The sequence below is a fragment of the Microcaecilia unicolor genome, chromosome 3 (genome assembly GCF_901765095.1).
Source record: "Microcaecilia unicolor chromosome 3, aMicUni1.1, whole genome shotgun sequence".
NCBI lineage: Eukaryota > Metazoa > Chordata > Amphibia > Gymnophiona > Siphonopidae > Microcaecilia > Microcaecilia unicolor.
Genome location: NC_044033.1, coordinates 211,480,071 through 211,504,103, shown reverse-complemented (window position 1 = coordinate 211,504,103; position 24,033 = coordinate 211,480,071). Strand labels below are relative to the sequence as shown.

The 24,033-nt window shown below is 46.2% G+C and overlaps 1 protein-coding gene across 4 annotated transcripts in view; it reads right to left on the bottom strand.

Annotated features, from left to right (window-relative positions):
* Positions 1-24,030, bottom strand: part of VARS2 (valyl-tRNA synthetase 2, mitochondrial) — a 47,312-nt gene extending 23,282 nt beyond the window's left edge. For 2 of the 4 annotated variants that reach the window (XM_030197387.1, XM_030197390.1), the window contains exons 1-15: positions 23,660-23,740; positions 15,912-16,302; positions 15,504-15,588; positions 13,406-13,506; positions 12,389-12,510; positions 10,242-10,308; positions 8,016-8,113; positions 7,795-7,876; positions 3,653-3,772; positions 3,427-3,538; positions 2,876-2,964; positions 2,638-2,728; positions 1,114-1,241; positions 477-580; positions 314-395 (exon numbers count right to left, since the gene is read on the bottom strand). In XM_030197387.1, the coding sequence (XP_030053247.1) occupies positions 314-395; positions 477-580; positions 1,114-1,241; positions 2,638-2,728; positions 2,876-2,964; positions 3,427-3,538; positions 3,653-3,772; positions 7,795-7,876; positions 8,016-8,113; positions 10,242-10,308; positions 12,389-12,510; positions 13,406-13,506; positions 15,504-15,588; positions 15,912-16,142 (1,512 nt within the window). In that variant the 5' untranslated portion in view covers positions 16,143-16,302; positions 23,660-23,740. Of the gene's footprint in view, positions 1-313; positions 396-476; positions 581-1,113; positions 1,242-2,637; positions 2,729-2,875; positions 2,965-3,426; positions 3,539-3,652; positions 3,773-7,794; positions 7,877-8,015; positions 8,114-10,241; positions 10,309-12,388; positions 12,511-13,405; positions 13,507-15,503; positions 15,589-15,911; positions 16,303-23,659; positions 23,741-23,843 lie in introns of those variants that run through there. The other 2 variants (XM_030197388.1, XM_030197389.1) reach the window with 2 other exon arrangements.
* Positions 24,031-24,033: the final 3 nt, after the last annotated feature.

Below are 24,033 nucleotides of genomic sequence, written 5' to 3'. Positions count from 1 at the left end.
CCAGCATCCTGTTTCCAACAGTGGCCAATCCAGGTCACAAATACCTGGCAAGATCCCCAAAAAAGTACAAAACATTTCATGCTGCTTATCCCAGAATCAGTGGATTTTCCTCAAGTCCAATTTAATAATAGTCTATGAACTTTTTTTAAACTCTGCTAAGCTAACCGCCTTTACCACATTTCTGGCAATGAATTCCAGAGCTGAATTACACGTTGAGTGTAGAAAACATTTTCTCCGATTCTTTTTAAATTTACTACTTTGTAGCTTCATCGCTCTCAGACTTCCTTTGCCTGTAGTAATCCAGGTGTCTCACCTCCAGAGCTCTGCGGGCCATTGCCTCACAGCGAACAAACCACTGGCTCTTCTGCAGATATTCAATCACGTCTCCAGAGCGGCTACAGGAAAAAGGTATAGCAGCAGTGAGAAGGAGATCTGAGGGTGGAGGAGCCTTGGAGATTACAGTGGCCTCCTGTTACCTGCACAGGGGAAGCATCATAGGGTGGTCTTCTGCCCCTCGATAGAGGCCCTTCTCTTTCAGAGCTGAAATCACCTTCTCTCGAGCCAGAAATCGCTTCATACCCTGCAGAAGAAGAGAGCAAGGAATGAGAAGAGACAAGAGTTAGGAGAAGAGAAAAGAAAAGAAATCATAAAAAATATTTTTCCATGCAGCGCAAAATGTAACTGTGGAATCTCTTGCCACAGGACGTGATCAACGGTTTCAAAAGAGGTTGTCGGTAAAGCGGGTTATAAATACCAAATTAAATTAAATATGTACTGTCTTATCTTTTCATTTATTTTTTATAGTAACCAGTTTCAAGTTTGTTTTTTTTACTAATTTTTTTTTATTTCAAATCATTTTTATTGTTATTAGAAACATAACAAAATACAATGCAGCAAAAGAGAGGTACATCAATTGAGTATCTGCATAAGAAATATTCATGAATCAAACAGTAAGGCTTCAATATAAAAGCAATGGAGGGTTAAGTGACTTGCCAGAGTCACAAGGAGCTGCAGTGGGAATCAAATCCAGTTCCCCAGGATCAAAGTCCGCTGCACTAACCACTAGGCTACAAAAAAAAAAAAAAAACCCTGAGCAAGAAAGATAGCTCTGACCTTCAGCCAGTCCCCACATGCCTCTGTCATCTCTCCATCCTCCCCGATCACCGAGACCAGTGGCAAATTGTGGGCAGCCCCCATCTCGTTGTCTAAAAGGCTGTGCGCTGGTGTGACCTTCACTGCACCTGCAGATGGGAGTGGAGAGAAAAGAGAGACAAAAGGGAAGAGATGGGCACAATTTTTCAGCAAATCTTTATACGTTGGAGTACACTGATTTTTGATATGGGAAAAATAAGACCAAAACAAATTTATAACTTATTAGTTAAAAATGAAAATAGATTGCAAAGCTAAGAATGTGTTGTTGTTGTTGTTTTTTCAGCAAGTAATAAACTAACATTACATCCTTCCTGTTGTCTGCAGTATCCACTGAAATTGTTGATGAGAAACACAAAGATGCGGATGTATTTTGTCTGATCAACACAAACAAGCACTTGTCTTTCCACTCCAGCAAATGAACTGAATAAACTTGCTCAGCGTGAAAGAGAAAATATGAACCAGGCTCCTATTTGACCACAGAGCGAACTACAGGTGGGCAGGAGATAGCTGCCAGAAGAGCATGAACTAGCCTCAAGAAATATTAGCATAGTATGCAGTTGTGTATTATCTATAGCAGGGGCGTAGCCACGGGCGGGCCTCCACCCAATTTCGGGTCAGGCCCGCCCAGCAGCAAAGTTCCTGACGGCGATTCCAGTTGCAGGCTCCGCTCGCAGTCGCAGCGATTCCCACACGCTGCCTGCCAGTGCCGGCTGCCGCTCAATCTCCTTGCGCTACTAAGCGCTAACCCGGAAGTCTCTCCTCTGCAGGAGAGACTTCCGGGTTAGCGCTTAGTAGCGCAAGGAGATTGTTGAGCGGCAGCCGGCAGGCAGCGTGTGGGAATCACTGCGACTGTGAGCGGAGCCTGCGAGTAGAATCGCCGTCAGAAACACTGCTGCTGGGCAGGCCTACAAGGAGGGTGAGATGCTGCAGCTGCATGGGGGGGAGGGATGATGGGGGAAAGATGTCGCAAGGGGGAGGGAAGACGGGGACACAGCAGCTGCACAGGGGGAAGGGAAGATGGAAAGAAAGATGCTGCACAGGGGAGGGAAGATGGAAAGATGAGGCTTGGTTGGTGGGTGAGGGAGATGCACGGGGAAAAAGGGAGAGATGCAGCAAAGGGGTGGAGGGGTGAGGAAGGGAGAAGTCTTGGCTGTGTATGAGGTGGAGGGGAGGGACACATGCTGCATACAGAGGGGATAGGTGGGGAGGGGGAGAAATGGTGGGTATAGTGGTGGAGGGAGGGCGGAGCAGAGAAAATTTTGTGCCCACCCACTTTGGGCTCAGGCCCACCCAAAACTGGCTGTCTGGCTACGCCACTGATCTATAGGGCAGAACACATCCTGAGCTTTGGAATCATGGATGCTCTGCAGTCCCCTTGTGAAAAGAAAGCAATTTCTTTAAACCAGCTGAACCAACCCAAAGCTGATAGGCTGCCTCAAGAGCTGCTTCTGAATGCTGAAGTCATGGACCTGTCTGCCCTCTTACCAGTTCCGACGCTGGGATCCACACAGGGATCTGCAATCACGGGCAGGAGGTGGTCCAAGAATGGGTGCCGCAGGCGCTTCCCGTGGAATGCCTGGAAGTTTTTGGACATGCAAAATAGGAAAACAAACCAGGGGAAAAGAAAAAAAAACACTGTTATGCCATTTTCACAGAACCACACTGCCATAAGAAATATTTGTTTTGTTTTCAATTTTTAGTTGTTAATGGTACCTGTTCTTACCAGATAGCGGGGGTCTTCGGGGTGAACAGCCACTGCCGTGTCTCCCAGCATGGTCTCCGGGCGTGTGGTGGCCACAGGAATCTCTATGTCTGCATGAAAAACAGTGGCAGGGACACAATCCCACACAAAGACCAAAAAAAAAATGGAATGGGGTCATCTCCAGTAGAAGCTGTTCTGATAAAGCTTGGCCCTTCCTCATCAAAGGAAGATCTCTTTCCAGTCTGCTTTGTTTTTTTATCCTCACAGTTAGTATCAGGTCGCTCTAATAACCAATTTTCAACCTGCACTGGTCATATACTAAGCAAAGATCTCCCCCTGCGAAACACTGTCGCCATCTGCTGGTCACTGTGTGAAGTCCAGGTTCCGTCTTTCTATGCTATTCCTCTCCCTGACCTCAGCAATTCCTGTATCTCAGTACTGCCCCTGCTTTTCCACCCCTGTCCCCTCTTTCTCTTCTCAGAAGTTCCTTTATGTGGTTACTGCCCATATTTCCCCCCCCCCCCCCCCCCCCAGCTACCCAATAAAAGTGGGTTTCGTTACAAGTCACTCACCCTCATCGCCTTCCAACTTGTACGCAAATGTCACCAGTTCTCCAAAACGGATCTTCTCCTGGTATCCTGGAATAGAGAGGTAGGTTTTGCCGCCAAGCTGCTTTCTGTCCACCTATGGTAGAAAAACCAGAACAGGTAACACAGACAACCGTCAGACACTCAATATCCCAGACTCACAGCAAAGGCTTCTGCAAAACACACTCAGGAAACGGAAGCCAGCTCACACCTCGATGTCTGAAATCGCCGACCTCAGTGTACAGGACCAGTTCACGAGTCGCCGGTGGCGGTACACCAGGCCAGCCTCGTGCAGTCGCACAAACGCCTCAGTCACCGCTGCGGAGAATCTCTGCAGAGGAGAGGAAGGAAAGGGAGTCGGTGAGCTTACCAAGCCAACCGAGATATATTCTCGGCCCCAGATTTAAGAACTAGGCTAGAAAATAAAGGCCTGAATCCTGCAGCTCTCTTCTGACCCAGCTTCATCTTTCAGCCACCACGACCCTTGCGGTCGGTGATGGGACGTGATCTTGTTGTACCTTCTTTACAGCGTTTGCGTCTGGATCAAACAAGATGGGGGGCGTTATCTGTCGGTGGACCAGTTGAGTGGAACAAACTGACTCTTACAATAAAAAATGAGTCTCAGCTACCTGTGTTCAAATTAGAGAATGATACGTCCCCGTGGGTTCTGTCTCCGTCCCCAACCCATCCCTGCAGGCCCTGTCTCCGTCCCCGCCCCGTAGGTTCTGTCCCCATCCCATCCTCATGGGCTCTGTCCTCATCTGCAGAAGCCTTGAACAATAATGATTTTATATTTAAATCTTATAGTATAAAAAGGCACAATATGCTGTGCAACTGTTGTGTATAAATTACAAATAGAAAACAATAATAACAGTGAGAAGCTATAATAACCCTCCTCACCACCACCCTCTACCCTTCCAACCCCAATAATAGCTGACTTCTACTACCCCAAGGAATCCTAATCCACCCCTTTAAAATGTACAGGGGTACAAAATACAACCCGTTCTGTTGGCCCTAGAGGGGAGAAATATGTCCCATGTAGAACTGTTATAATTTTTTTATCTGTGGATGAATAAAAAGTCATCAACAATCTCAGGATTCAATCTAGCTCTCCTGTCTTCCACAGTCCCTCCTGCAATAGAAGATGTCTTCTTAGAAGATGTGCTGGTAGCAGGATGTACAGGATCCCCCATGCAAAATTTGCCAGTTGTGGCCAGCGTGTTTGCTTGTTTTTCCAAAAATCAAAATATCATTGTCTGCATCACTCAAACATAAATAACAGTCCAGTTCGTTAACAGGCTTCAAAGTAGAAAACGACACGTCCTCGTGGGCTCTGTCCCCATCCCCGCCCCGTCCCCATGGGTTCTGTCCCCTCCCCGTCAGCTCTGTCCCCGTCCCCAACCCCACGTTATTCTCTAGTTCAAATGTCAGTTAAAAGATCATCTCCTGTGTTTAGTTTATTACACATCCACTTCATGGACCTGTTATTATTTGCCAGGTTGTGCTCTGAACACTGAACTGTGCCGGCTGCTTCTGCTACTTGTTACGTCTGTTGGACATCCTGCATGTTTTATTATTCTCTGCCATGAATAAGGGCGGTATATAAATACTAAGGGGCTCTTTTACTAAGCCGCGTAAGCGTCTACGCGCGCCCAACATGCGCCAAAATGGAGTCACCGCACAGCCCTTGCAGTAATTTCATTTTTGGTGGCATTTGGCGCGCGTAGGTCATTACTGCTCGGTTACGTGAGACTTTACCGCTAGGTCAATGGCTGGCAGTAAGGTCTCAGACCCAAAATGGACGGGCGGCAATTTTCTTTTTGCCGCACGTCCACTGGATTGGCGCGCGCGCGTGCCCAAAACCCGCGCCTACACTACCGCAAGCCATTTTTCAGCACACCTTAGTAAAAGGACCCCTAAATCTAAAATCCAAGATTTAATCCCCTGAAATTTCTAGGAGGAGAAAAAGAAAATCTTCAAGAAAAAAATTGTGCAATAAGTAGTGGGAATTTTCACCCCTTAACCCATAAATTTACCCTTTATAAAGGCAATTCTCTAACTGATGCACATGGGGGCGCCAGAGATCATTAGTGCTCAACTAGTGTCTGCATTAGCGAGTGCAGAATGCTGACGCTTTGACGCAGGAAACAACAAACGTGCCAGAGATTAGCACAAATAGCACAGTAAAGTAGTCAAATGCATGTTAGTGAGGTAATTACCTATTCCCTCCCAATGCTCAGAGAACAGCGCACAAAACAAAGCTGCCTTACCGCAGTAAAAAAAATAACATCAGCTCAGAGCAGGTATTAGGGTGTTTGAAGAAAGAATTCCTCATGATTATTTCTCTAAAATCTGCCAGTTGTTATACAGTTTGGATACAGAAGGAAGCCCGTGCAAGCCCCTAAGCGCTGGTAGTGAGAGACGAATGTGCGTGAGTCAGAGCAAACCCTAAAGTGAAAGTGAGCATTGGCGCCTGTTTCCTGGGTTTAAATATAAGCCTTCCAAGTTTAAAAAAAAAAACTGAAACGCTTATATTTTTAAAGGCACAGAAAACAGACGCCCAATATGCGTTCGGGTTTTGCCTGGCGCGTGCGCACAAGAGCTAGGCTTACCATGAAACTCTTCTGTGCATGCGCCAAGCAAGCATATATTTTGCATACCATTTCCTCTGAGCACTGGCCACGCTAATTTCCTACGCTGCTCCGGAGGTATTTTTCTCTGCACTGGTTGGCTTCCTGTGGCAGTTCTGAGCATCGGGCTCTAAAGACACATGTTAAATGCTATAGGGGGCGAATATAAAGGCAGGGCTTGGACAAGCATAGGCAGAGCTGCCACGGACATGTGGAATTTACAGAACAAAGTTATGTATATTGCAAGCCACACTCAGACGTGCCCATGTACATCTGTCGTTCACTGGCATAAATGGATGCACTTATGTTTACATTCAGCATTATTCAACAAGGTGCTTATGCAATACCTATTTTTTCTTTGTTCGGAGACCTCAGTCAAACGGAGTAGTGGAGCTGTATAATTTCCTGGCTACCACTCCCCTATCATCACCGGTCTTCAGTTTTTTAATTTTTACTTTAGCTTTTTCTGTTGTCTGAAAACTACTCTATATTTCTTCTGTGCTCATAAATCAGATGAGCCATTTTGCTTACTGAAAGCAGTTTTCAAAAAGAAGTTTTACACAGCTCTGTCTCAAATGTTGTCACTTATCTTGGCCAGACAAGAGAGAAATATTGCCGGCACGGAATTCTTGATAAAGCCGTTGGGTGAAACGTGACGCCATGTCGAATAATAATTCCCTTTGAAAATATTCTTCAAGAAGATAAGTGACAACATTTGAGACAGAGCTGTGTAAAACTTCTTTTTGAAAACTGCTTTCGATAAGCTAAATGGCTCATCTGATTAATGAGCACAGAAGAAATTTAGAGTAGTTTTCAGACAACAGGAAAAGCTAAAGTAAAAATTAAAAAACATTGAAGACCGGTGACAATAGGGGAATGGTAGCCAAGAAATTATACAGCTCCATTACTCCGTTTGACTGAGGTCTTCGAAAAAAAGAAAAAATAGGTATTGCATAAGCACCTTGTTGAATATTGCTGAGTATTTATTTAATAGCTTATGATAACATCAGAGTCTTTATCTTTAGTTTGCTTATGTTTACACTGGCATTCTATAATGGAATCCAGGCATCCATATGCCATTACAGAATAGATATAGTAACATATAGTAAATTGTAAGTGACGGCAGATAAAGACCTGAACAGTGCATCCAGTCTGCCCAACAAGATAAACTCATTTTACTTGATATGTGATACTTTATATATATACCCGAGTTTGATTTTTCTTTGCCATTCTCAGGACACAGACCGTAGACGTCTGACCAGCACTGTTCTTGTACTAAAAGTTCTGAAGATTCTGGAATCCTAAAGAGTTACAAGATTCCGGAATCCCAATTAGTAGCAACATTCCATGTAGAACCCCAAAGAGTAACATAGTAAATGACAGCAGATAAAGAGCTGAGCAGTCCATCCAGTCTGCCCAACAAAATAAACTCATTTTACATGGTATGCGATACTTTATATACATACCTGAGTTTGAGTTTGATTTGTCCTTGTCATTCTCAGGGCACGGACCAAGTCTGCCCAGCACTCTTCTTGTACTAAAAGTTCTGAAGCTAACGTCGAAGCCCCTTAAAATTTACCCTCAAGCCCATCCTTATCTATTCAGTCATGATAGATGCTTCCCAAGCAGTATTGGGGTGTCCACTAGAGGGCGCCCAATTATTGCACTGCTCCTTATGAATGAAAGCGACAAAGGGGGAGTACTGGCCTCCCTCAGTACTTACATTATCCATGGTGAAGCATGACCGGTCCCACTCCAGAGATGCCCCCAGGGTCTGGAGCTGGTGGGAGATCTCTCCGCCTTTCCTTGGCGTGGAAAAACAGAGAGGTGTGTTACCGAGCGTGGAAGAGAGACAGGAAGAGAACTTGAGCTTCTCAGGATCCCCCTTTCCTCCCACACCCTCACACATGCACTCCATAGATATAACTAATTCACGTAACTCACTCTTCCTTCCACCTCCAGATCTCACGCAGGAAGTCCTCCCGGTTCAGGTCCCGGCGCAGGACACGACGATCCTTCCACAGCTGCTTCTCCACCACAGCCTGGGAAGTTTGTAATGATAAGTGATCAGTAAACACCTTTAAAATTCTGATAAAAGTTCATGCTATTGTAATGAATTGTTTGTATATTTAGTTGATGTGATGGTTTTATTTGTATTTTATGTGTTTTTAATGTGAAAATTATTGTGGATATGATTATGTAAACCACCCAGAATTGTACCTGGTGCAGGGTATAAATTTTATAAATAAAACTGAAAACTAATATGGCAAGTATCTTGCTGCTTAGAATACTCAAATAATCAATGAAAGCAAGAATAGGTTATACTTATTGGTCAATCAAATTATTTTAAGCTTTCCAAGTCAATTAATTAATTTAGAGGGAGGAAAAGACCTCAGATGCTTGGCTTGTTGCCGTGCAAACATACTGATAGGTTAGAAAAACCTCCTCTAATAATTTTTGGAAAGTTTTAAAAATATTTTTAATTAATTCTTTATTAATCAATCGCATTGATTGCTTGCATATTGTTGCTAACATCAGGTCATTAATTTTCCATTCAAATCTTAGGACTTGAAGAACACTTCACAAGAGACAGACTTTTTTGAAACAGATAAATGTTCTTCAAGTCCTAAGATTTGAATGGAAAATTACCGACCTGATGTTAGCTACAATATGCAAGCAACCAATGTTATTGATTAATAAAGAATTAATTAAAAATGATTAAAAATACTTTCCACAAATTATTAGAGGAGGTTTTTCTGACCTGTGAGGACATTCGCATGGCTGTTTGGGTTGTAACAATATGGACAACAAGCCAAGCATCTGAGGTCTTTTCCTCCCTCTAAATTAATTAATTGACTTGGAAAGCTTAAAATAATTTGAAAGAACAACAAGTATAACCTATTATTCTTGCTATCATTGATTATATCAATAAATGAATAAAATGTAAAGGTTGCATGTTTAGTAACATTCGAGGGGGTGGGGTGGGAAGGCTGGTCAGGATTTTTGTATGTTATTCTGTGGTGAGATTTTTACACACCAGCATTACATTTTCCTTGACACTGGGTTCTCTACTGAAGTCTATTAGATAGCTGTCCCTATTACAAATCATTTGTTATACCTGAGTAAAGTGTGACTGACATGTCAGCTGCTCTCCCGGTATCAACATTTCAACCACCAGGAAAAAGAAGAGGTCACTTCCTGTTTCCAGCAAGCTGTTACAACAGTTCTCCCACAAAGACATGCCAGACCCCTCAAAGCTTCATAACTAGAGAAAGACAGGGGGAAACAATTTGTCCCCATCCCTGTGGGTTCTGTCTCCATCCCCACCCCATCCCCGAAAGGGCCTGTTTCCGTCCCCATCCTGTCCCCACAGGTTCTATCCCCGTGGGCTCTGCTCTCATCTGCAGAAGCCTCAAACACTTATGATTTTATATTTAAATCTTTTTATTAAAGTATAAAAATCAACAATATGCTGTGCAACTATTGTATATAAATTACAAATAGAAAACAATAATAACAACGGGCAGCTATAATAACCCTCCCACCACCACCCTCTACACTTCCAACCCCAACAATAGCTGATACTACTCAAAGGAATCCTAATCCACCCCTTTAAAATGTACAGGGGTACAAAATACAACCCGTTCTATAAGCCCTAGAGGGAAGAAATATGCCATATGTAGCACTGTTATGATTTTTTAATCAGTGGATGAATAAAAAGTCATCAACAACCTCAGGATTCAGTCTAGCTCTCCTGTCTTCCACAGTCCTTCCTGCAATAGATGTTTTCTTAGAAGATGTGCTGGTAGCAGGATGTACAGGATCCTCCATGCAAATTTTGCTAGTTCTGGCCAGCATGTTTGCTTGTTTTTCCAAAAAATCTAAATATCGTTATCTGCATCACTCAAACATAAATAACAGTCCAGTTCGTTAACAGGCTTCAAAGTAGAAAACGACACAGGGACAAAGTTTGTCCCCGTCCTCATGGGCTGTGTCCCCATCCCCATGGGCTGTGTCTGTGTCCCCGTCCCCATCCCCGTGTCATTCTCTACTTCATACTCCTTCTAAAACTTATTCTCAATTGCAGCCAGAGCACACACTGAGCCTTCCCTAGCCATGAGAGCTGACAGTGCCTTCATCCACTCTCCCAGTACTCTGCTGCTGACCCACCTGAGTGGCAATCCCGGCGTGGTCGGAACCTGGAATCCACAGCACCTTCCAACCCTGCATTCTCCTCCTATGGGGAGCAGATCAGAGTAATCAGCCCTCTACCTTATCTCTGTAAGGAGCGAAACAACACAGTTTATCCATCCTCGATGAAAGAGTTAATACCATGAATGGGACAGGAAGAATCCATTCAAACTATTTCCTCAGGGCTCCCCATTGTCACCGATCTTATTTAATGTCTATATGATTAATATGGAACATGGATTTTCTTCGCTTGGAGTGCATTTTTATTCAAATGCGGACAATATGTTATTCCTTGTACCAGTTATTTATTTTATTTATTAATTAGGATTTATTTATCGTCTTTTTGAAGGAATTCACTCAAGGCGGTGTACAGTAAGAATAGATCAAATAGATATGAGCAATAGACAACTACAGCAGTAAAAACATTCAAAAACAATACAAAGTACGGTATAGTTACTACTTACAATGTCAACACAGTACGTAATAGAATATTTTAACTGACATTGAAGGGTATAAGCAAAGATGGCACATATAGATAGGTAAGAGAATAAGAAGAGTTAGAAAATAAGGTGACTAATTTAAGGAGAGTTAGTGACAGGGCTTTTTTTTGTGGGGGTACTTGGGGGTACTGAGTACCGGCACCTTTTCCATTGTCTGCTAAAATTGACCCAAGGACCCCAAGTTTTAACGAAAGAGCTCAGGCTCTACACACCAATTCTGCTTTGTCATAGGTTCTGTGACTGGTTGCAGGGGGCCTGGCTATTGTGGGGTGGATCCCTCAGTGATTACCCCACCCTTGATGGGTGGCCTAGCATTTGAGTACCGGCACCTTTTTTGCTAGAAAAGATGCACTGGTTAGTGATATCTGTTCTGACACTATTCACCAAGTGACTAATTGTATTATTATGATTACATATTACTCTTCTATCCACAGTTTTAAGCTAAACACTGAAAAAACTAAGTTGCTTTGGTTAGCCCGTAAACATAGTAACATAGTAAATGACAGCAGATACAGACCTTACGGTCCATTCAGTCTGCCCAACAAGATAAACTCATTTTACATGGTATGTGATACTTTATACCCGAGTGATTTGCCCTTGCCATTCTCAGGGCACAACCCGTAGAAGTCTGCCCAGCACTCTTCTTGTACTAAGTTCTGGAGCTAACATCGAAGCCCTTTAAAATTTACATTCCAGCCCATCCCTATCTATTCAGTCACAATCAGGGCATAGACCGTAGAAGTCTGTCCAGCTCCCATTTTGTTTCCCAATTACCAGCATCGCCACCCAATCTCAGCTAAGATTCCACGAAACCAAGGGAACTGTTATTCCTGAATCCCGTCCAGTGTCTAATGATTTATCTCTTAAAACTGATTTATCTTCTAAGATTCTTGGTGTCATATTGGACTCCTCTCTTCCTTAGGAGTTACAGGTAAATCTTCTAAAGCAACTTATATACTTTTTAAGCTTCAGAATCATATTAGGAGTTACTTTAACAGACCTCATTTTGCCATTCTGGTACAATCATGTATTTTGTCAGACTACTGTAATGCTCTTTATTCATCTTTAACTGTGAAATGGAGTCTGAAATTACAATTATTACAGAACACGGCTGCTAAACTTATTTTGAGTCTTAAAAAAATGTGATATTTCGACTGCAGCGCTTACGTCTTTCCAATTCATTCCAGGGTTTTGTTTAAGCTAGCCTGTTTTCATTTTTAAGATGTTTGATAGGTCATCTTCTGAACAGATTCTTAACTTGGTTTCATTTCCTCATTTTCATGGAGTCTCGAGCATTTGAGATCCTTCCCATCTGTTATTCCCTTCATTTTCAGGTATTAGATACAAACAGATGTTTTCAGGCCCCTCACTTCAGGTTTTTAACTCCCCATTGAACTTAAAAGTTCTTTCAGTTATTTTTCATTTCATTAAGAATCTGAAAACGTTGTTGTTTAAATGATTTATGTCTTAATTTGGGGTTTTTTCGAGGTTAGTTTTGTTTTTGCTAACTGCTTTAAACTGCTGATAAGTGGGAGCTGGCAATATATAAGAAATATATCATATCACATCTTATTCTTGCCAGCACAAGCTGAAAATTAACTCAGAGGAAACTTCCCCCTTACTCACCAGCGCACCAGTGAATCCTCAATGGTGACAGTGAGGGCGTGGCCAAGGTGCAAGGCCCCCGTGACATTTGGGGGCGGGATACACAGCACAAACGATCCATCATGCGCATGGGGGAGCTGGCTCTGTGAAAGGGCAAACAGTATATAAAAGTCTTCTATTTTAAATAAAAACTTTCTCTTTAATAGTCTGAGATTAAAGTCAGGAATGGTGTACCTCCTAACCCATTCCCTCATGGAACAGATTCTGGGATAGGAAAGCAAGAAGCAAAGCAGGAATGGGTTACATCAGGTCCCCTACTGTAGCTCCTTGCGATCTTGGGTAAGTCATTTAACCCTCCACTGCCTCAGGTACCAAGATTGTCAGCCCTCCAGAGACAGGGAAATACTTAGTGTACCTTAAGCTACAACTGAAAAAAAGGCATGAGCTAAATCCAAAATCTCTTCCCATTCCCTTTATAGGAAGACTATTAATTATGAACTTTAACACTTTCTACTCTGCTGAAGAAAGCACAACCATGTTCATCCATTTAGCTGTTTATCCAGCGGCACAAAACATTCTGCAAAAATTCATAGATCTGGTCGCAATTTATGGGGAAAAGGGACAGGCGGCCTACGCCCTGGTACTTACCCTATTAAAAGTTATTTTACTCTGATAAGTCAAAGGTGTTTACAAATTAATTAGAGTTGAAAGGCTATAGAAAATCCATGCTTCCCTCCTTATTAATGGTACATTATTTTGCTTTGATTCTTTGATTTTAGAACTGACCAAGATTTGGGTTAAAGATGGGTCAGAGAGTAGCTGCAGCACACACACACATTACTTAAATGGAGTATTTGTATTGCATTAATATTAATTACAGAAAATAAACACAGCCTGAGCTTCCTCTTTCAGTGCCACTGTGCAGTGTCCAAAGTTTGAAAAAATAATTGTTTTTTCAACTAGTTAATGCAGCAAATCTATGTCAGAAACCACAGAAACATCATCAAGAAGTGTCATTTCATAAACAAATGTCTGTACCTGATACTCTGGTTTGAAGAAGCCCTGTTTTACCCACCAAGGGTACCAGGCTGCCTCAACGTAGCGGGGGCTGTAAGAAGTAGGTAAGGGAGCTGAGATATCTGTGAAAGAAGAAAAACAGAGGCATGCAGGTCACAGGAGAGCATCTCTCTCCCAACTTGCCTACAAACATCTGGAAAAACTGCTCAAGCCACACCCTTCCATTTATTCATCTCATGATGCACTTATGAAGTGGCTGAAAGGATCTCCTCCCAGATCACGGGAATCTGAGACTCTCTCCAGAGGATTCAGACATCCTAGGCTCAGGGGATGAAGGACACAGAAACATAAAAATGATGGCAAATAAAGACCATATGGCCTATCCAGTCTGCCCATCTCTACCATCTACTATCCCTTTATCTCCCTTAAACCGTAACCCTAAATGAGAGCCCTCTATTTCAATCTAGTTACAAATGTTTCATAAATCCCTATATAAAGTAACTACATATATCTTTATTAGTATCAAAAATCTTTATAAAATTAATAATTGGAAAATACCAGGTTCTTGTAATCCTTCATATTTCACTCACACCTTCACGCATAACCTATACACATACTTTCTTACACGTGACTGCTTCAACCACTCTATCACTAATAAAAATGTTCAAACTACCTTGCTACCTCTCATGCTGAATTGAATTCTCTATATTTGACTGTTTAACTTACTCTATAAATTACCGCCTAACTACTCTATAACTTACTTTTCAGATATGAACTTTGCATTTCTCATTCCGGAAATGGCGATCGCCACTACGGCATAATGTAAGCCACATTGAGCCTGCAAATAGGTGACAAAATGTGGGATACAAATGCAACAAATAAAATACTGCAAGCCACATACGTTACAGTGTCACTCTTTCCCTCGAAGAGATAGAAATAACATATATATAAAAGTGCTTCTTATCATTACAAAAATATCTGGCTACATTCTTATTTAACTTCAAATTACATCCTCACTTGTTTACTTTTCTGTTTTTCTGAGTCCACTCTGCTGCACAGAGTCTCTCTTATAATGATTACTTCTGATGTACATTAGCCAGCATTATGTTCTTTTTTAGAAACTCACTTTTCCTTGTGTAGGCATTAAATCTGTCTTCCTATACAAATATCACTGTTAATCCTTGTGATTAGTTATCTTCCGTTCTCTTCTTCGGTACCACAGTGATTTTTTTTTTTTTTGTTACATTTGTACCCCGCACTTTCCCACTCATGGCAGGCTCTATGCGGCGGGCAATGGAGGGTTAAGTGACTTGCCTAGAGTCACAAGGAGCTGCCTGTGCCGGGAATCGAACTCAGTTCCTCAGTTCCCCAGGACCAAAGTCCACCACCCTAACCACTAGGCCACTCCTCCACTGCCAAGATTGAATCTGTGGAAATAGCTCCTCTCTCCACTGCTTATAAGCACTCTGTTCAATTACTTTGATCTTAAAAGCAGGCGTCAAACCTGAGGCAGTCGCTTTCACTCTGGGTGTCAAATACTCTGGGCTGCATGCGTAGGACGGGTCTCCTGCAGGTGCCCGGAGCAATGCTGGTGATATTTGTATATTGATAACAACAGGAAGACAAACTAATCACAATTAATATCAGATATATATGTAGTTACATTTTATAGGGATTTATCTCCCTTAGAGATAAACTAGATGTGGAGGAGTAGCCTAGTGATTAGTGCAGAGAGCTTTGATCCTGAGGAACTGGGTTCAATTCCCACTGCAGCTCCTTGTGACTCTGGGCAAGTCACTTAACCCTCCACTGCCCCAGGTACAAATAAGTACCTGTACATATTATGTAAACCGCTTTGAATGTAGTTGCAAAAACCACAGAAAGGCAGTACATCGTCCCATTCCCCTTCCCCCCTTATATATTTGTCTCAAACTTTCCTGAATTCAGAAACCATCTTCATCTCCACCACCTCTACTGGGAGGCCGATCCTTGCATCCCCCTTCGGTGAAGGAGGTATTTCCTGTGAATACTCCTGATTCTGTCCCCTTTCACCTTCATCCTATGCCCCCCATTCCACGGATGAAAGATGGGAAGGATGGGGGGGGGGGGGACAGAGTACCTTTCTTCTGCCCTGGTTCAGTCGGGACCTCATACAGTACCACCTCTTTCTGCGTCCAGGTCTTCCTTTGCCCTTCTGACACCGTCTGAAAGAGAGGAAGATGATTCTGGGACAGAGCTCACTTAAAACATTCCCATACAGCTCTTTTCTCACTCCCAACTCCACATCAGCTAACTTCTCTGAAAGCCCTGAGGGGCACCTCTCTCTTTCCCCCTCATCTGGCTCTCATCAGAGGACCATCACTCCTTCCACATTCTTTCCCCACTTGGTTCTCATTGCATATGTCTCAATTCACTCCTTAGCCATCCAGATCTCATCAGGTAGGCAATGCCTAAGGCCTCTTACCTCACAACAGACTCCTCCTTCCCCCCAAATTCGATTCTCAACAGGGAGATGTCATGTGCTCACCTCTTGACTCTGAACAGTCCTGGCCTCCAGGGATTTCTGTTTCTCTCTCTGTCTCTTCTCTTTCTGAGCTCTGTTATTCCGCCGCAGGTCTACAGTTCCTCCTGTGCATTCAGCCTGGCCCCTGGGGGCTCCTGAGCTGCAGGCCCTAGTGCAAAAGCAGCCAGTCTTTCCCTGCAGAGGAAGCTGGAGTGAGCCCCAGGCTCCTTTGGAAGCAGAAACTAAACGAAACATCTCCAGGTGGAAGCTAAAAAGAAGATTTTAAACAGACTACATCTCACTGTTCTGCTTCATGCCCTTGGCTCCGCAATGCTGCATGTTTCAGATTTTAAAGAGCATCAGTCTTGGGGATTCAGAAGGTGCCTGAACTCCACATCACAGCACTGAAGGCAGTCTGGGAATAGTGAACAATACAAAGAATTAACAATGAGAGGTTATGTCTTATGTCTTAGGTCAGTCCAAAATATCTAGTTACTGCTGAGTGACACTGGAGAACAAAGCTCAGGATGTGTTTCTTCTGTAAATGAATGCCCATATAAACAACAGCTAGATTTGAACTGGGAGTCCCACAGGAACATAAGTTACAGAAAAACACACACACAAGCTTTTTCTTCTAGTGCCACTCTGCAGAAACTGAGCAGACTGTAGCCAGTTAGTGGCGGCCACCAGTCAAAGACTGGTTGCTGTGAAAGTTCGGGTGGGCTAAGGTGAGAGTGAGATATACAAACTGACTGCTGCATACCCCAATAACCACAATGTGATTTTTAACCAGGTTGGTCTGTGCTGGCCGTTAAGAAAATCTATGAGTACATAAAAAATTACTAAAACATCACTATAAGAATCAGTGATTCATAGATATTTTTTTCATAGGTGTTATCCCTGGAATAGATGGGATTTGTATAAGATGACTTTTTGTTATCCCATAATTTAAAAAAATCTTTCCCTTTGTTTTGTGATGCTGACTGAAACAGCCATGTGTGGGCTTTCCTAATTAGCGTGTGCAAAAAAAAACAACACAAAATTTGTGTCCTATGCAGTTACCAAATACTAGACAAATACACTGTGCATAAAAAAGGGGTAATTCTATGACCCAGGAGCTCACATTTATATGAGTGCTGCCTGCATAAATGTTTTGAATGTTACCACTGAAGTGCATCTGTGTTACGCACCATCATAGCACACGTGTAGAGTATGTGAAGTGCTATTCTGCAAAATATCCGCATAACTTGCTCAGCATGTATTTGCAAGGGGGAGGAACGCAGGTGGGGCTCCCACTTACGTTTACATGCCTGCAATTACGCCAGCCCTACGGCTAGTAACTAGTACTGGGGTACATTAATATTCTACGTTCCCTTATAGAATTGGCACCTATCACATTTTCAAATTTATCAAGTTTATTTAAGGAATTTGCTATCCTGCCCATCAAATGAGTATCTGCGCGGCTTACAGACTAAAATGAAAAAAAAGTGGGGAAAGACATCGCCAGACTTGCAACAACGGGACAAAGGGATGGAACTACAACATCATGAAAGAAAAGAAGGGGATAGACAACCCAGGAACGAGACTGTCATCCAGTACACTACCCAGGGGTCCATATTTGGCCATAGATGTCATTGAAAAGCCACTCAATTACAGGATTGCCACCCAAATGTGCACTAGCAAGAAGGTAAAATTATGTATCATACCTGATAATTTTCTTTCCATTAATCATAGCTGATCAATCCATAGACTGGTGGGTTGTGTCCATCTACCAGCAGGTGAAGATAGAGAGCAATCCTTTTGCCTCCCTATATGTGGTCATGTGCTGCCGGAAACTCCTCAGTATGTCGATATCAAAGCTCCATCCGCAGGACTCAGCACTTAGAGAATTACACCCACAAAGGGACACTCTGCCCAGCTCACCACCGCCGAAACGGGGGAGGGGAATTAACCCAGCTCATCCCCACACAAGTGGGGGAGGGGAATCCGTCCAGCTCATCCCCGCGGAGCGGGGGAGGGACACCACCCCGCCGATGCGGGGGGGATCTGGCTTATCCTGCAACCGCAACCGCGGGAGGAGCTGACTGACCCTAACACCGCCGAAGCGGGAGGGGTACAAAGCTGCCCTACAGCCGCACGAAGCGGGAGGGAGCGCCGGCAGAATTTATGTCTCAATCCAGCCCCGTAAAACGGAGGGGAGAGGAATGCAGCAGCTCAATGTAACACAAACTCGTCTCAACTCTTGAAGAATCCAATTGAAAAAACTTGAACACGAAGTCCTCCTGAACTGAAGACTAAACTTGCACCTGAAATGCAACCAGAATATAAACAGTACAGATATCTGGGAGGGGCTATGGATTGATCAGCTATGATTAATGGAAAGAAAATTATCAGGTATGATACATAATTTTACCTTCCATATCATCAAGCTGATCAATCCATAGACTGGTGGGATGTACCGAAGCAGTACTCACCCAGGGCGGGACATAGAAATCCCTGACCGCAACACTGAAGCTCCAAATCGGGCCTCCGCCCGAGCAGCCACAGTCAAGCGGTAATGCCTGGAGAAGGTATGGACCGATGCCCAAGTTGCCGCCTTGCAAATCTCTTCCAAGGAGACGGACCCGGCCTCTGCCATCGAGGCCGCCTGAGCTCTAGTGGAGTGAGCCTTCAGCTGGATAGGCGGCACCTTCCCCGCGGCCACATAAGCCGCTGCAATGGCTTCCTTGACCCATCTTGCCACTGTAGGCTTAGCAGCCTGCAGACCCTTACGAGGACCTGCAAACAGGACAAACAGATGATCCGATTTCCGGAAATCATTGGTCACTTCCAGGTATCTGATGATGACTCGTCTCACATCCAGATATTTGAGAGCAGAGTATTCCTCTGGGTAGTCCTCCCTACGAAAGGAAGGGAGACAGAGCTGCTGATTCACATGGAAGCGAGAAACAATCTTGGGCAGGAAGGAAGGCACTGTGCGAATAGTCACTCCTGCCTCAGTGAACTGCAGAAAAGGCTCTCGACATGAGAATGCCTGGAGCTCGGAAACTCTTCTGGCTGAAGTGATAGCCACCAAAAAGACTGCTTTCAACATCAGGTCTTTCAGAGATGCCCTCGACAAGGGTTCAAAAGGCGGCTTCTGCAAGGCTCTTAGCACCAGGTTGAGATTCCACGCAGGCACCACTGAGTGCAGAGGAGGACGGAGGTGATTAACTCCCTTGAGAAAACGTACCACATCTGGCTGCGAAGCCAGGGAAGCACCCTTCAGGCAGCCCCTGAAGCAAGCCAGAGCCGCCACCTGGACTTTAAGGGAACTGAGCGACAGGCCTTTCTCCAGACCTTCTTCTAGGAACGCCAGCACTAAAGAAATTGGAGCAGTGAAGGGAGAAAGTGAGCCTGCTTCACACCACGCTGCAAAGGTACGCCAAACCCTGGCGTAAGCAGTAGAAGTAGAGCGCTTCCTCGCTCTCAGCATAGTGGCGATGACCTTGTCTGAGAAGCCCTTCTTCCTCAGACGCTGCCGCTCAATAGCCAGGCCGTAAGACCAAAGGGGGAGGGATCCTCCATCACCACGGGACCCTGATGCAACAGGCCCCTGCTCCACTGGCAGCCGCAGAGGGCCGTCCACTGATAGCCCTATCAAGTCCGCATACCAGGGACGTCTGGGCCAGTCCGGACCCACCAGGATTATTCGGCCCGGATGCTTTGCCACCCGGTCTAGTACCCTGCCCAACATGGGCCAGGGCGGGAATACATAGAGTACAGCTCTTGTGTCGGCCACTGTTTGGAGAAGAGCATCTACTCCCAGAGATCGAGGGTCCCGTCCTCTGCTGAAAAGCGCGGCACTTGGCAATTGGCCGATGACGCCATCAGAACTAGATCGGGTGGCCCCAGCGCTTCGTGATGTCCAAGAACGCCTGAGCCGATAACTGCCACTCTCCGGGATCCAAGGTATGGCGACTGAGAAAGTCCCGCCTTGACATTCATGACTCCGGCAATGTGGGCCGCTGACAGCTGTTCCAGGTTCGCTTCCGCCCACTGGCATAGATTCATGGCTTCCTTGGCTAGAGGGGCGCTCTTGGTACCTCCCTGGCGGTTGACATAGGCCACAGCCATGGCATTGTCCGACAGGACCCGTACTGGCTTCAACGCCAGTACCGGGAGGAACTCCACAAGCGCCAACCGAATGGCTCTGAGTTCCAGGAGGTTGATAGACCACTTTGCCTCTGCAGGAGACCAGAGCCCCTGCGCTGTCCTTCCCATGCAGTGGGCTCCCCAGCCCGTCAAAGAGGCATCCGTCGTGACGACAATCCACTCCGGGGTCACAAGAGGCATTCCTGCAGACAACTTGTCTGTCTTCAGCCACCAGCTCAGCGCCTTGCGCACTGCTGGGTCCAAGGGAAGGCGCACAGCATAATCCTCCGACACCGGAGTCCAGCGCTGCAGCAGAGAGTGTTGTAGTGGTCTCATATGAGCCCTGGCCCAGGGCACTACATCCATCGTGGCCGTCATAGAGCCCAACAGCTGCACATAGTCCCAAGCCCGAAGCGGAGAGGCTACTAGGAACTGGTCCACCTGAGCCTGAAGTTTGACAATCCGATTGTCCGGCAGGAACACTCTGCCCACTTGGGTGTCGAATCAAACTCCAGATACTCCAGGGACTGAGTCGGGCGCAGCTGGCTTTTCCTCCAAGTTGATGATCCACCCCAGGGAGCTCAAAAGAGCAATCACCCGGGTCCACAGCCTTGCCGCCTCTGTATAAGAGGGGGCTCGGATCAACCAGTCGTCCAGATAAGGATGGACTTGTACTCCTTCCTTTCGCAGGAAGGCCGCGATGACCACCATTACTTTGGAGAAGGTCCGCGGAGCAGTAGCCAACCCGAACGGGAGGGCTCTGACTGGAAGTGTCGGCCCAGGACTGCAAAACGCCGAAAGCGTTGATGAGGAGGCCAAATGGGAATATGCAAGTACGCTCCCTTGATGTCCAAGGATGCCAGGAACTCCCCTGCCTTCACTGCCGCTATAACAGAGCGGAGAGTCTCCATGCGAAAGTGCCGAACTTTCAAGGCCCGATTGACCCCTTTGAAGTCGAGGATAGGCAGTATAGAACCTCCTTTCTTTGGTACCACAAGTAAATGGAGTAACGTCCCTTGCCAATCTGATTTTCTGGCACCGGAACGACCGCACCCAGGCGGATCAGATTGTCCAAGGTCTGCTGCACTGCCACAGCTTTGACCGGAGACTTGCAGGGAGAGAGTACAAACCCGTCTCTTAAGGGTCGGCAGAACTCTAGCTTGTAGCCGTCTCTGATGACTTCCAGCACCCAAGCGTCTGAAGTTACCCTGGTCCACTCGCCCAGAAACGAGGACAGGCGTCCTCCAATCTGCACTGGGCCATGGACCAGGACCCCGTCATTGGGTACAAGACCCTGGGGGAGGACCGGAGGGCGCACCTCCGGGACGGCGGTCTCTGCGAAAGGAATGCTGCTTGGGGGAGAAATTCCTCTTGAAGGAAGAGGGGGCAGAGGAGCCCGACTTGCCCGGGCGGTACCGACGGGCTTCCTGAAACCGTCCTCTGGAGATACCGGGGCGAGCACTGGCCCGAGCCCTGACCTCTGGTAACCTCTTGCCGAGATCAGTCACAATTTTGTCCAGCTCGACCCCAAAGAGCAGCTTGCCTTTAAAAGGCAACTTAGCCAGGCGGGACTTAGAGGCGTGGTCAGCAGACCAATGTTTCAGCCAAAGCCACCGCCGCGCAGAGATTGTCTGAGCCATACCTTTAGCCGAGGCTCTCAAGACATCATACAGTAAGTCTGCCAAATAAGCCAAGCCCGATTCCAGGGCCGGCCAATCAGCCCTCAAGGAAGGATCCGAGGGGGAAGCCCGCTGCACAATCGTCAGGCACGCCCTGGCCACATAGGAACCGCAAACTGAGGCCTGCAAACTTAAGGCAGCCGCCTCGAAGGACGACCTTAAGGCCGCCTCCAATCTTCTGTCTTGGGCGTCCTTTAGGGCCGTGCCACCTTCCACCGGCAACGCCATTTTCTTAGTCACCGCAGTGGTTAAAGAATCCACGGTAGGCCAAAGAAAGGCCTCCCGTTCACTTTCAGGCAAAGGATAGAGGCGGGGACATAGCCCTAGCCACTTTGAGGCTCGCTTCCGGGACATCCCATTGAGCCGAAATTAAGGTGTGCATGGCATCATGCACGTGGAAGGTTCTAGGCGGGCGCTTCGTCCCCAGCATAATGGCTGAGCCAACAGGGGCTGAGGGAGAGACGTCCTCTGGAGAGGAAATCTTCAAAATGCTCATGGCCTGCAGTAACAGGTTGGGCAAATCCTCTGAGCGAAAGATCCGCGCTGCAGAGTGGTCATCCGCTCCATCCGAGCGGGAATCCGTCTCCTCCAAGGAATCCGCAAAGGACCATTGGGAGAACTCAGATACGCTGCCCTCATCTACATCAGAAGAGACAAAGTCCTCTAAGGCCTGGGAATCCACCCGAGGGCGTTTACTTCCGGGGGCCTCAACCCCTTTATTGGACAAGGGAGAAGGGGCAGCGTTCTGCAGAAGGAAGGCCTGATGCAGCAGCAAATAAACTCGGGGGAGAAACCCCCCAGACTGTGTATTTCAGCAGCCTGGCCACAGCCCTAGACGCACCCTCAACCGGCGCTCGCAAGAGCGGGGGAGAAACATGCTGCGCATCCAAGATGGCGTCCGGCACGACACACTCCGCGAAGGAGCCGCGCGGGAAGAACGGCGCTTAACTTTCGCCGCTTTTTTGCCGTCGCCCAAATCAAGGGCGGCCATGACATGAACGTCTCCCAGCTCAAGGGCGGCCCAAGAAGAAGCCGTCCGAGCAGAGTGGCCGGCCAAGATGGCGGAGGCGAGCAGCGGGGGATGGGCGTTTATGGTGGGAAAAACCGCCGCACCGGAGGAAGACCCGGACACTGACCGGCCTCCAAACTGACACCCAACAAGGGCGAATCAGACTTTAAAACCCCCGCATCCCCGCTAGAAGCGCACATGCGGTCCGGGGAGCGATTCTTTGCACCCTCGCCCTCCGACGCCATAGGCCACGTGGAGATCGATCAGGGAACCCCCTGCCCGCTATAAAAAGGTAAAAATTACCTGCTTCTCGCTCCGAGCTGTAACGACCTGGTGTCCCAGTGAGTAGCTGCAATAAACGTTTAAATAAACGTCGAAATAAACGCCCTTAAGGACGTCCAAATTTTTTTTTTTTTTTTTAAACGGAGCCAGCGGGAGGGGGGAGAAAAGGAGGGACCTGGCGCCACCAGGTTTGCACTTGCTCAAGAAGAGCCCTCAACCCCAGGTACTCAATAAAACCTAAAAATTAGGCTTGGAGACCTAGCCAGAGCTGCTGCTGTGTTTGACCACCACCTGCTGAGATAGAGAACATACTGAGAGTTTCCGGCAGCACATGACCACATATAGGGAGGCAAAAGCTTTGCTCTCTATCTCCACCTGCTGGTAGATGGACACAACCCACCAGTCTATGGATTGATCAGCTTGATGATATGGAAGAGCATTTTGGATATGTGTGCATATGCCAGCAGCTATGATATTGGGCACATGCTGAAAAGCTGTTATGTGCATTGGTGCATAGAACAGAATTCCACCACATGCACAAATGTATGCACATGCAACTCGGACAATTCTTGCAGGATGCCAACAGTCCACTATACCTCTGTTTTTGAGCGTATGGCAATGACGGCTGCGCGGGGCAGTGGACACAAAAATTAACCAAATTGGCTTACTTGCTACAGCAGTGGACTCGGTATAGGCTCGTCCACTCCTGTCTATCAAACCTTCTTGCTTGGTTTGACTGCCGGTCCCGCCCCTTGATGTCAGTTCCTGTTCCGGCAGTGCGCGCCAATAGAGAGACTTTCTTGCCTGTGCGTGCCAACGATGAGAGTCCTTGTGCTCTGCTTGCTTACAGACAGTGGACTCGGTATAGGCTCACGTCCACTCCTGTCTATCAAACCTCCTTGGTGAGCCTATACCGAGTCAATTGGCTTGACTGGCGGTCCTGCCCCCTGATATCAGTTCCTGTTCCGGCAGTGCGCGCCAATAGAGAGACTTTCTTGCCTGTGTGCGTGCCAACGATAGAGAGACCTTGGTCCCTGTGGTA